The following is a 14,926-nucleotide window of genomic DNA, read 5'->3' as shown; positions in this document are numbered from 1 at the left end:
AGAATGGAGGGCAAAGGGCCAGAGCCAACACCCCCTTCCCTCTGAACAGCAGGATGGATGAAGCCTGCRAGAGCGGTGGGTGCTGCTGAGAGGCTGGAGGCCAGCCTGGAACTGCGGCGGGGAGACATCAGTCCCTGAGCCTGCAGCTCTGGTTGAGTGGGGAGTGTTGTGGAACACGTCCCAGCGAGAGCTGCCGGGAAAATAAGCCTGGCCTAGGCTGGGTGTCTGACTGACCCTGCTATGGCATGGGCTGAGCCTTCTCTGCTGCTCCATGCTCCAGCAGCTGGGAACATCTGGCTGCACAAGCTTGCTAAATCGATGTGGGGAGGAATCCAGCACTCTCCTGCCGTTCCCACACTTCAGCYTCTCCCAGTGGCTCCGGTTTCGACTCAGCTCTGGCATGTGGTGACTCGGTGAGCTCCGAGCCAACCTCCAGCCCCTTGCTGCTCCTGGGGAGCAGACTACGGGAGTCCCGGTGTCACCACCYGGACAGCACTGTAGAAACAGATGGTGCCAATTCAGTCCTGGCAGCAGAATGTGTGCCAGAGGTGGCTGAACAGTTTCTCCAGTCCCAGTTTGGCCCTTTCCTGGGTGAGARCTGCTGCTTTTCCTGGAGTCCAGAGTGACCTGGACTGTCACCCTGTCACTGGGGTGAYGTCATCAAGGCATGGATGGCCAATGGTGCAATGGATGAAGTTGGGGATGTGGGTCAGTGCCATTGCCCTGAAATGCCTGTCCCWGAGCCCTGGGATTCTGCTCATCACCAACAGTGCCCGAAAATCAGAGCAGTGCAGGGGAGGTGGTGCCTGTGTGCTGGCCCCTCAGTCGGGGCAACCGGGGACACAGCGCGGGCTTGTCCCACTGCTCCTTGGATGGGGATGGCTGTAGCAGCCCCGCTGGCAGTGGCGCCTGGGGAGGAGGCAGCGCCAGGCCCTGCGCTGGCTCTGTGCCTGGGGGAATGGCTGCGGGTGGCCGTGGGGGAGGCAGACGGGGTTTTGGGAGGGAGCCATGCCCGGGAGGAGCACGCTGCCGAGCTGGCAGGGGGTGGGAGCCVCTGCCGGCGCCAGGGGACAACAGTGGCTCTTCATCCCATCCTGCTCTGTCCTGCCTCAGTACGCAGGGACGTGGCACTGCTGGGGAATGTGTGCTGCCTCCTCTGGCTGCAGGAGCTGGATCTGGATGACCACCAGCACCCACTAATGTGGCCAGGGTGAAGGAGCTGAGGTTGCTAAGTCCTTCCTTCCGTGGAGACCCAGCTGGGAGTGCTGCTGGGTGTTACATTGCTCTTCCCTGAGGTTCAGGGAACCCAAATCTTCCATTGCCCTACATACTGCAGTGTGATARCCGAGGACTTGGCCACAGCTTCCTGCCCTGCCATTTCAAGCCTGAAAATCCATCTTTGCAGGCAACCTGAGGGCAGAGCCAGGCAGCTTTGAGTTGCCAACACAACCCTTTCTGCCTGCCCCACCAGATGGGCACAATGTCCCCATGTCCAAGGCTGCAGAGCAGGGTAGGTGCCACCCTCCAGCACTGAGGGCGTCTCGAGCGTCCCCTGTGCCCTGGCTCCATGCCTGTCCTGTACTGCCTTTACATTCCCATCCTGTGGTTCTGGGTACCACTTGGAGCCTCTGTGCCTTTGATTAACTCCTCCAACACGCACAGGCCACAATGGAGTTTTAATAATGAGTTAATGATTTGTGTCCTGCTGAGCCAGKATCTGGGAGCTGGGCTGGGGTGACTGGACACATACAGGGATGAATGTCCTTATGCTCTSATGTGGCTGGCCACATTGGGTGCCCTGTGGGCTCACCAGCCCTTTTACCTCATCTGCAACTGACTTTAACCTGCTTGATTGAACCCGTCTCATCGGGGCTATTCCTGCTTGTCACCCCCTTCCAGGTTCTCCGATGTAAATCGGAGCCGCTTCACTGGTCTGAGGTGCTCCTGCCCAGGCATGTGGATGAGGGAATCCTGGGGATGGAGCAGCATCACCCATGGGCACTRCCTGCAGCATGGCAAGAGTGTGATGGGAATGAGGGACATGAGCCCTGCATGAGCACTGGCGTGTGGCTGTGCCATTGTGAGGAGCTGCTGGGATTTGTGCTGGCGGTGTCCCTTGTCCCCATGTCCCTGAGCTGGTGTGTGTGCCAGCGTTGTCCCCCGTCCCTGTGTCCCTGCAGTTCACGCGGTGCCGGTGCCGTTGCAAATCCTGAAGCACTGGTTGCCACGCTACATTAGGAGSAGCCACATCCCATGTCCCTGGCGCCTGCTGTCACTGCGGATCYGTGACAGGCTGCAGCTGAAAGGCCTGAAATTGGGGATCAAAGCYGCAGTGGCATGGCTGTTAGTGCCTGGGGTACATGTGAGTGGGATGAGGACACAGGGCTGGAGCTATGGCCCCAAGCCCACAGCACTGCTGGGGCTGTGCAAGAAGTGACCCTCCTCCTCTGTGCAGGTGTCTGTGTTCTCACACATCCATAAAGGTGTTTCTGGTGGGTGTGCATATGTTTGTGTGTGCAGGTGTGTATGTACATGTTTGTGGATGTGCCTGCATGTATCTGCGCGTGTGCACAAGTGGTTGTGGTGTGGCAACATGCATGTGCACACGTACATTTTGGGGGGTGCATGGCTTTGTGTGTGTGTGTGTGTGTGTGTGTGTGTACACACCCATGCTGTGGGTGTGCACATGTGGAAAAGTCTCAGGACAGCCACAGCTCAGGGGTACTCAGCTCTGGGCTGTGCCTGTGAGGGCTCAGTCCCACCAGCTGCTCCAGCCCCGCACAGAAGCAGCCAGCTCTCAATGAGTGGAGCTCAGTGTCCTCTGCTCCCTGACGTCCCCTCGGTCCCACTGGCTGCACCAAGTGATACTGCTCTAGCACCTACGTTCCCAGGCTGCAGCACCYCCAGGGCCTGGAGCATGCAGGGCCAGGTTTGGGGGCATTCTTCCAGGACTGCTGCTCTTGTCACCTGTGTGGGTCCTGTGACCCCACTTGGTCTCTGCCAGCTCATCCTTTCAGGACTAGACATCTCCATCTCAGCTGCATGCTTGGGAGTGGTATTTCAAGGTGCTGCAGCTCCAAACTGGTGCCCCACTCTTTCCTGGTGGGCAGAGCAGGGCTGTTGGTCATGGCTACAGGCAGGGGCCATCCCTTTAAAGCCATCACCTTGTTTTTCCACAGACCCCGAGTCCCAGAGGAAGAGGACAGTGCAGAATGTGCTGGACCTGCGTCAGAACCTGGAGGAGACCATGTCCAGCCTGAGGGGCTCTCAGGTGTCTCACAGGTGAGGCCCTGGCACCGGACCCCGTCCACCCCTTCCCCAGAGTCATTGTCCTTCCTGGGGCAGACAGGAAGGGGCTCTGCTTCTGGTGAGGGCCATGGGAGTGGCAGGGAATCAGCGGTGCTCCGTGTCCTGTGGACTCTGTGCATGGAGGCTTGGAGAGAAGCCCCTCCCAAATCTGTGGGGTGTTGTGTGGTGGGACTCTGCAGCAGAGTCCCATCCCTGAAAGTGCTCTGGGACAGTGGGAGTTGGGGGATGGTGGCAGTAAGGGGAGCTGGCAGGGGAGAGAGAGGGGGTGAGGTCTGTTCCCAGTGGTTGGRTGACCCTGAATAACTCGCCAGAGGTGAACGTATCCCCTGAATTCACCCTGGTTTGGACCAGTGACTAAGTTTCTCTKCTCTGTGTRGGTTGATGAYGGAGGAAYTCTCAGCCAGAGCCCAGGAGCAGASGTRGGGGTACCCTGGGGTGCCCTGCCCAGACTGGGGTGAGGGGATGGCGGGGATGGGAATGGGGTGAGCACTGGGTGGAGAACCAGAGTGCARTGTTTGTGCCTAGGGGGCTCTGACACATGTCTGGGACTGCCTGTGTCCCCTGGGTCACTCATTTGAGATCTTGCAGGGTTTCTGCTCTGCTCTGGATTTGCAAGGTTGTGTGGGTGTCAGCCAGTCGGGAAAGTGAGGATGTGGGAACATCCTTCTCCTGGAGTGTGTTGCCACCTCGTGGTCTTCCTCGATCCTGTTTTTTGTCTTGGAAGGGACAAAAAGCAGCAGTTTCCTCCCACCTTTCATCCACCACTCGCCATTCCAGACCTTCCAGTGTCCTCAACCAGCCTTGCCCAGGATGAAGTAGCCCCTTGATCTCCCTCTGCATCATGCAGAATCTCTAGATTCTGCTCTCCCTTGCTGCACTTCCTGGATCTGTTCTGAGCCGGGAGCAGCAGAGAGCAGTGGCAGTGCAATTTGTGTGGGGCCACAGCAATATTCCCCGATCTGGCCATTTCTTGAAGTTATCCATTACAGCTCTGCTATCCCTTTGCTCGGTGCAGGAGCTGGGTCAGAGCCCAGCACCACTCACACCAAGCCAGGGCGGCGTCGTGTTCACTTTGCCTTCATCGGTGTCGAACTCCACCCCCCTCCTCATCCCAGCGCTCCAGCTCTCAGCTTCTTTGGAAATCGTCCCTCAGCTCAGCTCTTAGAGAAATAGGGCGAGGACATTAAGGGTGATTAAATTAGCATTGCTGGTGGGATTTGACTCTTCACTATCACTTCCTTTCCTTGATGAGCCATGAGTACATCACGTGGCCGATGCCTGAGCTGCATCCCTGCCACAGAGAAAAATGGCTACAGATAGCCCAGGGATCCCAATCCCTGCACTGTCTCCCTTTCAGTGGGACTTAAATGTGTGAAGATCTTTCCCCTTATCACATGGCAGCTTAATTTATTTGGAAGCTTTTTTTTATTCCAGTAGCCCACAGCAGCCTCAGCAGCTCCCTGCACCCCTCCAGGAGCTCCTCTGCGGCTATGAGCCAGATTTTCCTTTCCCAAAGCTGTGTCAGCTCTTCCCTGGTATGTTGTAATTACACACGTACCCACTCATTCTGCTCTTGGGAACACTTCCTGCAAGTCTGTCCAATACAGATGTCATCTGCAAGTCCTCTGGATGTGCCTGCAYTGTGGTGTCCTGTAGCTGCTTTAGGTTCTCTCTTTATTCCTTCCACAAACTGTTCCTTGAATTTCTCTTGTTCTCCTCATTGAGTTCTTCCATCCAGTGGCTGACAGCTCAGTCTTTGCTGCTCTCTTGCTAGGGTTCAGTGTTATTCCTGAAAGATGTCACCATCATTGTGGCAGCAGGGCTGCATGAACTTCCTTGGGGCTTAGAGAATCGTGCAATCACAGTCACTCAGTGGACACTTGGGGGACACTTGGAGAAAGCCTCTAAGATCATCGAATCCAACCATTTCCCAAGCACTGCCGTGTTCACCCACTACACCATGTCCCCAGGTGCCACGTCCACGTGTTTTTTGAACACTTTCAGGGATGGTGACTCCACTGGCCTGGGCAGCCTGTGCCTATGCCTGGCCACTCTTGGGAAGAAATTTCTCTCATATAAAACCTGAAGCTCCCATGTGCAGCTTGAGGCTGTCCTATCTCTTCTTGTCCTGTCCCTGTTCCCTGGGAGGAGAGCCTGACTGSCMYCCTGGCTGCCCYCTCCTGTCAGGGAGTTGTGCAGAGCCAGAAGGTCCCCACTGAGCCTCCTTTTCTCCAGGATGAGCCCCTCCACCAGCTCCCTCAGCCACTCCTGGTRCWCCAGAGCCTTTGCCAGCTCTGTTGCCCTTCTCTCTGGATGTGCTCCAGCCCCTCACTGTCTTTCTTGTCATGAGGGGCCCAGAACTGACCCCAGGATTCGAGGTGAAACTTCTGTTCCTCCTGCTCAGGGATGTGGTTGGCATCTGCTCTGAGCCGCYGGCATCACATCCTCAAAAAGCCTTTGTGCTGCCGACAAAAACAAAACCCTTTTAGCTGCCCCTTTTAGTTCCGCTTTAACTAACTTCCTAAGTTTTTTATGTAGTTCCCTGTTTTAGATTCAATGCTGCAGCCAGGGTTTGGCTTTGGGTGCTCCTGTAGGAATGTTTRATCCAAGCTAGGGAATAATTTACTGATAGTAGCTTTTGGAGCCAATTTGAGGGCTGTGGGTTCCCAAGGAGCTGCTCCAAGAAGTAATCATTTCTCGTGGCTAAATTTAGTTTTAGCATCACTCTTTGCCCAAAATACACCCCGAGAGGCACAGGGAGTGCTGGAACTCCCCRTTCCTGAAACACTTGCAGGCTTTGGGCTGGCTGCAGAGTAGTAGGCTTGTGGGCAGCCTCTTGGGGTGTCCCTTGCTGCCCAGATGTTGGGATTCAGTCTGTAGGATGTCAGAGTGGGATGCTGCTGCAGGGACTGGTCCCAGGTCTGTCCCTCGGCATCCTTTTACTCACAGTCCCCACTCCCTGGTATGGACCACTGCCACATTCCCTGGGATTGGTGCCACCACCCCAATTCATCCTGTCCTGGGTCTGGGGTGATCTTGATGTGCAGATGTTGAGGTGCTGGGGGAAGCAGAAGCAGCCCAGGCAGAAGGGAGCTTGTCTGGTTCTCTGTTAGTGGAGTTCAGCACAGTTGGGTTTTGGGGCCCAAGATGGTCTTTAGAGCAGTGCTGACCCCTTTCCCAGGTGTGTTTGCCACCAGTCCGGGTGGCACCCCTGGCCCTGCTCTGATGGATGGATGGGGCTGTGGCAGAGTATTACCTTTGTGTAGTGACTTGGGCAGAGCCCCTATCAYACCCCATATCTTCCACTATCCCTGGGGTGTCATGGGCACCACTAAGCACCRTGGTGTGCATGTCCCAGCCGGTCCTGGACTGTGGGACAGTGGTACCAGGCAGGGARGGAGGGGACTGTCCCCTGCCAGCTGAGATGGAGAGGGGCCAGGACAGATGGCATCCCTGCAACCACACTCCTGGGAGCCTCTGGCCTTGCCTGGCTGCCTCAAAATGGGCAGTTTTGGTATCTGAGCACTTGCAGACCCCATTCTGGGCAGGGCAAGACAGGGCACAGACCTCCCCTGCCCCCTGTGCCCTGCCCTAACCKCTGCCTGCCTGTCCGCGCAGCTCCCTCGAGATGACCTGCTACGACAGCGATGAAGCCAACCCCCGGAGCGTCTCCAGCCTCTCCAACCGCTCCTCGCCGCTGTCCTGGCGCTACGGGCAGTCCAGCCCACGCCTGCAGGCCGGGGACGCGCCATCGGTCGGGGGGACCTGCCGCTCCGAGGGCACCCCGAGCTGGTACATGCATGGGGAGCGGGCACACTACTCGCACACGATGCCCATGCGCAGCCCCAGCAAGCTGAGCCACATCTCCCGCCTGGAGCTGGTCGAGGCGCTGGACACTGACGACGTGGAGCTGAAATCGGGGTACATGAGTGACAGCGATCTGATGGGCAAGACRCTGACAGAGGATGAGGACATCACCACAGGGTACGTGCCTGCGTGGGRAGTCGTGCTCGGACTGAGGCTCTCCAGGAGGTTTCCCCTGCTGCTGTTTGGCTGGCGGTGGGGGAACACCTTGCACAGTGGGACGAGTGAAGCAGTACATAGGTTACAGCCAGGCTGGTTATGGGTGGATTTTGTCCCCATATCCCAGGAGATGCTTTCCTGCCAGCGGTGCTGGTGGTGCTGGGCCAGCTGGGATTTCTTGGGGCTGATGGGCTTCTGAGCCAGAACAAGCTGCTTTCCCAGCATGTGGGAAGTGTCCAGCTTGATTTGGGTGTTCCCAGAGCAGGGGGCTGAGAAAAGTGCATGGTCTGTGGCTGCAGGAGCCCTGAGCCAGAGTCTGGCTGGGGTAAATGCTGCCGCTTTCAGAAGCGCTCTCCAGTTCACACCACTTGGTCTGAATGGCTTCCTGTGACCCTGGCACAGTGGGAATGTCCTGTGTCTGGCTGGGACTGCTGGTGGTCCATAGTGGGCCAGGCTGAGTCAGATCTCAGCACCCTAGTGAGAGCTGGACACTGGGGTGTCATTGCTGATGGGTGACAGCGCATGCAGCAGGGTGTGCTGCTGAGCAGAGTCCCTCCTTCTGCGACCCCCATTGGTTTCCATCTCCACCCATGGGGCCAGGGGGCATCTCCTGACAGATGGGCACAACCCAGCACTCCCAGGGCTCTCATTTTCTTTCCAGATGTGTCCAGCTCATGCTGCGCTGTTGAGGTGCCCCTGACTCTGGCAAGAGTCCAGGCTTTGAACATGTTGGAGGTTTCTTGTTTCAGCACAGGAGAAAATAAATAACTTGGGCGTTTGAGCTGTCCCAGAACAAGAGGAGGTATTTGGCTTCCTGACAGTGCTGCTCTGGCCCTCCTGGAGTGGCTGTAGTTGTGTGAGTTTGGTGCAGGATAGAGCATAGCCTCTAGCTTCACACCCATTGTGGGACCAGTCCTCCCCAGATATGTACTGGAGGCACRTGTTGCAGTTGGAGGGGACACACCATTGGCTGTCTGCTGGCTGCTGCCCCTGCCGTAYTCCGGCTGTGGGCTGAGAGTGTCTGCAGCACTATGGGTGTCAGACCCATCCTCCCCAAGGGCAGATGGGGTGACCTTGGGGATTGCCCTGCACTTGTGAACAAGGGAGCCTTGTGCTGGCTCAACACGGACCTTCCTGGAGATCTTAACCCATTCCTTGGCAGCCAGAGGTGCCCATGTCACCACCTTCTGTCACTGGCCACTGGACTGCAAAGTGATTGGCAGTGGGGTGGATTTGGGCTGCCCTGGCTGGCTGGGGTTKCAGCAGGGCTGGCCATGGGGATGAAGGGCTCCACTCCTCTTTGTCTCATCTTGGTGCTTCTCATGCAGGCGGATAACCTCGGGGTGCCCTTGGCTTCTCAGGCAGAGCTGGGAGGGGTGACTGGAGCATCACTTTGTCTTCATCAACCACTGAGCAGGGGGAGTGGGGGCAGGGTCAAGGACCCACGGCAGCTTGGCCCTGCACTGCTCCRGGCAGGATTTACTTCTCCTTCTGGAAGGGACAAGCTTTTAGAGCCCTGCATGGTGGAGCCTCTGCGAGGCCCTGGCAGCACCACGATCCCTCAGTGTGGGTGAGGCTGTCAGTGGTGCGGTGAGCTGGGCCATGGACAGGTGTCACAGTCCCTTTTCCTGTGCAGAGTCCCCAGCGTGATGCCCTGGATGTGCCCAGAGTTCTCTGCCATGCTGTGCCAGACTGGGTGCTCTGTGCTCAGAGAGGGTACCCTCAAGGAGGGTACCTTGAGGAGGGTTGCAGGACTGAGGCAGGGCAGCACAGGACCCCCTTATCCACAGGGACATGTCCCAGGGATCAGCTATTTCACCAGAATGTTGTGGATACAGGGCCATGTAGTGACCTATACAGCTTCACAGCTTCATACCTCACAGCCCTGCAGCAGGACTTGGAAGGATCTCCCGGAGTGGGCAGCATGGCGGGGTCTCTGTCCCCAGAACATGCCTTTGTCTGGGTTCTGGGGTACACTGGGGTCCCCTGTCAAGGAGCCTGCATGTTGTGGGTGCAGAGCCAGGGCAGGAGAGCAGGGGYATTTCCTCCTACAAAGAGCCAGATGAGATAAGGAGTGGGACAGGAGCACTCATCCAGCCTAGCCCCTCATCCAAACTTCACTCAGCCATCACATCCCTCACTCAGTGCAGCCCCTCACCCAGTGCAACCTGTCATCCAGTCTCCCTTCATCCAGCACAGCCCCTTACCTAACACATCCCCTCATCCAGACCCCACTCAGCCAGCACAGCCCCTCATCCAGCCTCCCTTTATCCAGCACAGCCCCTCACCCAGCGCAGCCCCTCACCCAGCACAGCTCCTCACCCAGCACAGCCCCTCATGCAGCTTCCTCACTGGCTCTGACCTAGAAAGCCTCCACCGCCCCAGGCCCCATCTCCCGGTGCCGCTAATGCACCGGGCAGGAGCCGCGTGCTGCAGATGGGGCCAGCAGCCCCCAGCCCGGGCCGGGGGGCAGCGTCCCCTGCACCGCGCCGGCGCACACCCCAGCTTGTAGGGCAGTAGGTCAGAGACGGCTCAGAGGACACGGTGACACGTCCCCATCATCCCCATCAGAGACATTTGGGGTTGTGGGATGCAACCCGGCATCCCTGTGGTTCAGCAGGGAAGCAGCCTGGAACGAGCAAGGGCTGAGGTAGGTGAGGCACAGCCGGGGTGAGGGGCTGCCTGCAAGGTATTGGGGTGGTTTCAGCTGGGTGGAGGTTGGGGTGAGCCAAGAAGGCTGTGGGGGACTCGAGGCCCGGCTCAGAGAGGGAGTGGGATGGTCAGGTTTGAGCAGGGATTGGCTGGGGGCACCCAGTGTCAGCCAAATGTGCTGGCATCCTGGCTCCTTGCCCAGCTGTGCCTGCATCCATTGGCCTGACACTTGCAGCTCCTCTCTACCTGCTGCTGGTTTCAGGGGCTGGAAAGCTCTGGCTTAGGCCCCCTGTTTGGCAGCACATCCCTTCTTTTGTTCCCGATGTCACTGTATCCTTCTTGTGCACTGCAGCAGGGCAGTAGGAAGCAGCCACTGGGATGTGCCTGGGGTGATTGAAGGGATGCTGCTGCACTCGTGCCTCATCCTGACTGTCCTTGGGGCCTGGGCATGGCATGGGCACAGATAGCGCCCATCTTGGGCTGTTTCTCTGATGCTAAAACATATTTGCTCTCTTCCTTGGTCAACTCTGGTTCCCACACACCACCCCTCAGTGGCCACTTGCTCTTCCCTGCCATGATGCCAGTTCCAGGAAGGGTGCAGTGCCACTGGTGATGCTTTCCCACCCATCCTGGCTGGGATGGTTTCCTGGGCACTGGAGGTCGTCACCAAGGTCACTTCACCAGGAGGTTCCCCAGGGAATCTCTGTCTGCATAGCCTCAGCATGGATGCCTTTGTGTGCAGACCTGCATGCAAACCAGGCAGTCCTGAGGAGCATGGAGCAGGATGCGCAAGCCAGATTTGGCCTGATTTTGTTCTGGCCATGTCCTGCAAGTCTGAGCTGTGCCACCACAGTGTGGCTGTGTGTGCCCAGAACCTGATCTGATGTGTCCTGGATAGTGGCTCAGCACCATCCCTGGGTGTTCCCTGGGGCCATGGTGGGAGTGAGTGGGGTGCTGCAATGCTTTGCTGCAGTCAGGAGCTCATGGGGTGCAGAGGGAGGGGTGGGGGGGGGGCTGGCTGCTGAGTCAGTGCCTTCTGCTGCGGTGGCTGCAGTAGCAGTGATAGTCTGTGTGTGCTGCAAGGCTGTGGTGTGGGGGCATCACTCCAGAGCCAGTCCCTGGGGCTTTGCATGTCCCTTGGGACTTCCAGAGCCCTGGGGGAATCTGTGTGACCCTGGGGCTGCTGTAATTTAAGGGTGTCCTTTTGGGTCTCATTTTTTGGAGGTGGAAAGGGAGGCAGCATTGCATCCCACCGCAGCARTGGCAGCGTCTGCACCCTTGTGAGCTGGGTACTGCCCTGTCTCTGCTCGTGGGCTCGAAATGGAGCCGAGGCAGCAGCTTTTGGAATTGGGAACACRGGGCATGTGTGTCTAGCTCATGGCACACCCCAGGCACTGTCCCAGATCACTGTGACGGTGCTGCTGGCATCCAGGCACTGCAGAGCCTGTGGTTCCCTCTGGGAAGGCCAGGGGCTGCCAGCAGCATCCTCCCGGGAGGGATGCTCTGGAGCTGACACCCGCTGYGCTCCGGCTGGCCTGGCTCCGGCTTCCTCGCAGCTCCTCGGGCTCGGCGCAGCCCGGAGGCGGGAGCAGATGTTTGGCTTGGCTCCCTGAGAGCAGCAGGGGAGCGGCCGCCCTCCTCCTGCTCCGAGCAGGATTGGCGCTGGCGCCTRCTGCATTCCCTCGAACGCCCCTCGCTCTGTTTTGGCTGGTCCAGGATGACCCCTTGCCCCATCCCACTGAGCCCATGAAGTCATTCTTCATCGGGGACATCCCACGGGGCACGGCTGCGGCCCTGCACGTGGCTCAGCGTGTGTGGGGGGCCGTGGCCCGGCTGGCCAGAGACTGATGTTGTATAAATATTTGCTGGGCTGCGCCGYGTGCTGGGTTTGGTGGGTTCCTCCCTCCAGCTGGGTATGGGGGAGGCTCCCAGAGAGGGGCCCCAAGACCCCACTGGGCACCACCATCACTGAAGCACCTTCCTGTGCACTGCCTTCTAGCAGCTCCGTCCTTTGGGGTTTGGATTGAGACACCCAGTGCTGACCCCTGGGGATGTGACAGCAGTTGCATGTGGCATGTTTTGGGAAGGGAGTCCTGGGGTTGTGAGGCTTGGGGGCGCAGGGCATGTAGAGGTCAGTGCACGCCCAGGATGTGGGAAGCTGCTGCCTTGTTGATGAGGCTGGATGTGAACATGGGGCAGAGCTGAGCACAGGGCCAGACCTTACACACCGACATGCCTTGGAGAAAGCTGTTGGGGAGAATCTGACCCCCAAACCCACCTGACAGGCTTGCCAACTGGGGACCTCAAGAGCTGACTTTGCCACGTGCCCTGTGCCACTGCTGCCTGTGGTGGGGCCTGGCTGCTGTGGACAGAGGTGTCCGAGGTCACCGGATTGTGTGGACAACAGGAAAAATAGGAATTTCGCAAGCAGGCTGAGTCACGCTGCTCCCCACCCCAGCACTGCCCTGGGACTCTGAGCATCGCACGCGGCTGCTGCAGCCCCCGTGTGCCGCAGTGGCCCCGTGAGGCTCCACGTCACCGCAACTGCCAGCGGAGATCCCCACACCAGGACACGCTTCCTCTGGGGTTTCCACTGCTTGGGGAGAGGTGAGAGAGGTGATCAGAACTGAACTCTCATCCAGGAGTGGGRTTGGCGTCCATGGCTGATGTCACCACCGTGGGCAGTGAGTGTTGGCTGACCCTCTGTGGCCTCGGCCTCGCTGCTGCGTGGAAATCACACCCCTTTATTACTGTGGTTGATGGCGCAGGGCTGGTGTGGAGGCACAGCCTGAACATACAGGGGCCACACGCACTCTGGGGTCCTGTGGGGGTAGTCCCCTGCACCTCTGAAGGACTTGGGGGACCAGAGACCAGAGGCAATACTGCCTGGGCAATGGGGTCCTGAATCAGTTGCAGGATATGATGTTGATCCTCTTCTGCTGGGTGAGCTCAGGCAAGTCAGATCCCCCTTCTCTACCTCAGTTTCCTCATCTGCCAGATTGCTGCAGCCCCGTGTTTGAGTGCAGCTTCAGGGCAAGGTGCCAGATCCCAGTACCCAAAATTCAAGCAGGAGATGCCCAGGTCAAAGTAGCCTGACCCTCTACAGGGGCTGGAGCAATCTGAGGGGGTAGCTGGGGGGGGATGGGAGGGGTCCTGGAGGGTACGGAGGGGTTTACAGGGCTGTGGGTATCTTCAGGAAGTCAGTGTTGTAATGCTCTGAGGTGGATCCTGATGTGGATATGAGGGGGATGCAGAGCCCTCCCTGGCCACATCTGTGGGGAGCTCCCAACCCCCGCAATGGGATTTATAAAGCTAATTGTTTTTTCTGCCCCATTAAGTGGAGGAGAGGGGGAGGGTGTGAAGAGCCCCGGCTGTGCCTGTGCTTTCCTTGCTGCTCCTATCTCAAGCCTCAGCATGAGGCTGGGGCTGGGAGCACCAGTGCCCATAGAGCCCCCTCAATGCCAGTGACCCACTGATGTGGGGTGTGGGACCCCCCAGTGCAGGCCCTGCATTTCCTCCCCTGAAACAGGAGCAAGGGGCCAGGGCAGACCAGTAGGGATTTGCTTCTATTCAGGGTGGGCTTCAGGCTGGCAGTAGGGGTCTGGCTGGACCAGCCCAGCAGGCACACAAGTGTCAGGAGCCCTGGCTGGTGCCAGGGGTTCTGTCTGCTACATGGGCAGGTGACAGTGCTGGTGTGAGACAGGTGAAGCAGGGAGAGTTCAAAACCCCCTAACTCCAACAGCAACTTCTGCTGAGAAATGGGCTGGGAGTGCTCCTCTCTGTGGGGGTCAGTGCCTGTGCTGGTGCCCATGGCTCTACTGGTACCAGCAGCGATTCTCTGCCATCATCTCACACCAGGCCTGTGGCTCTGACAGGGTGGAAGCTGCCTCTCTGCAGTGCTGGGCTGTGTGGGGCTGGCTCCCCTGCCACCCAGATTTGGGCCCAGTGAAGCTGCTCTGAGCAGCCATGGTGGGGCTGAGGCAGCCGGCCAGGCGAAGACGAGGGRAGGGACGGCAGCCGGCACCATGCCAGGCCAGAGGGACTGGAAGGGTGCAGTGCTGGATGGGCTGTGCCSCACCCCTTGGCGCACGTGGCTGTGGGGCCATCACCCCACGGCAGGGCTGGCTGCACCACCAGCCTTGGGCTGTGAGCTCCCGCCAGGGCTTGGTGGGTGTGAGGCTGAGCAGTGGGGACAGGGATGGTCAGGTACCCTTGTCCTGCCATGCTGTGCCGTGCTGTACCATGCCATGCTGGGGCAAGCCCTGTGTGGTCAGTGATGGGGCAGTGGGGAAGGAGCCAAGAGGCGTTGCCATTGCTTCAAGGAAGGAATTACTTACTTCCCAGCCTGCAGGGACGGGGTCTGTCTTGCCAAGGCTGCAGTTAACTCTCTCTGCCTGCCGCGGCTGGGCTAGAGAGGATGTCCCCTCTGTAGAGGACCCTGCCCCGCAGCTCTGATGCAAGAGAGAGAAAAAGGACAGAAATAGGGGTTTTTATCGATGAAAGGCAGAGCGAGGCAGGCGTGGGTGTGCTTTCTGGGGATGAGCGCCGGAGTTGCTAGAAGCAGCTGTCCCGGCACTGCACAGTGGGACCCACATSAGGAGGTGGTGCCTTTGGGGAGAGAGAACAGAACGTTTGGGAGGCACTGGGGCCAGGCTGAGGAATGGCTTCGGGTCTCACATTGTGGGCTGGACTGGGAGTGACTGGTGCTGTGTTTGGGGACGTGAATGGTGGTTTGGGGGCTCTGCGGGCGTCTGTAGGGGGGCGCTGGGGGACACCAGGGACAGGGGTGTGGGCCGTGGGCTGGGGGGCAGAATGTGGGGACACGGCCGCGGGGCTGGGGGCTGGGACGGGCGGGGCTTGGAGCCGGGACCCCGGGCCCGTCCCTGCGGACACGGGAGGGACCGAGGCGCGGTGGAGGGGGGTCCGGTGCTGCTGTCGCTTT

General features: G+C 58.9%; 1 protein-coding gene across 1 annotated transcript in view; it reads left to right on the top strand.

Annotated features, from left to right (window-relative positions):
• Positions 1–14,926, top strand: part of NAV1 (neuron navigator 1) — a 60,903-nt gene that overhangs the window by 27,977 nt on the left and 18,000 nt on the right. Inside the window, exons 5-6 of the mRNA XM_057374372.1 lie at positions 3,180–3,282; positions 6,928–7,293. Of these exons, the coding sequence (XP_057230355.1) occupies positions 3,180–3,282; positions 6,928–7,293 (469 nt within the window). The remainder of the gene's footprint in view (positions 1–3,179; positions 3,283–6,927; positions 7,294–14,926) is intronic.

This window comes from Malurus melanocephalus, unplaced genomic scaffold (genome assembly GCF_030028575.1).
Source record: "Malurus melanocephalus ecotype Western Australia unplaced genomic scaffold, MMel_1.1 scaffold_224, whole genome shotgun sequence".
NCBI lineage: Eukaryota > Metazoa > Chordata > Aves > Passeriformes > Maluridae > Malurus > Malurus melanocephalus.
The sequence above is the reverse complement of the archived record's forward strand: the minus strand, read 5'-3'. Positions and strand labels throughout refer to the sequence as shown.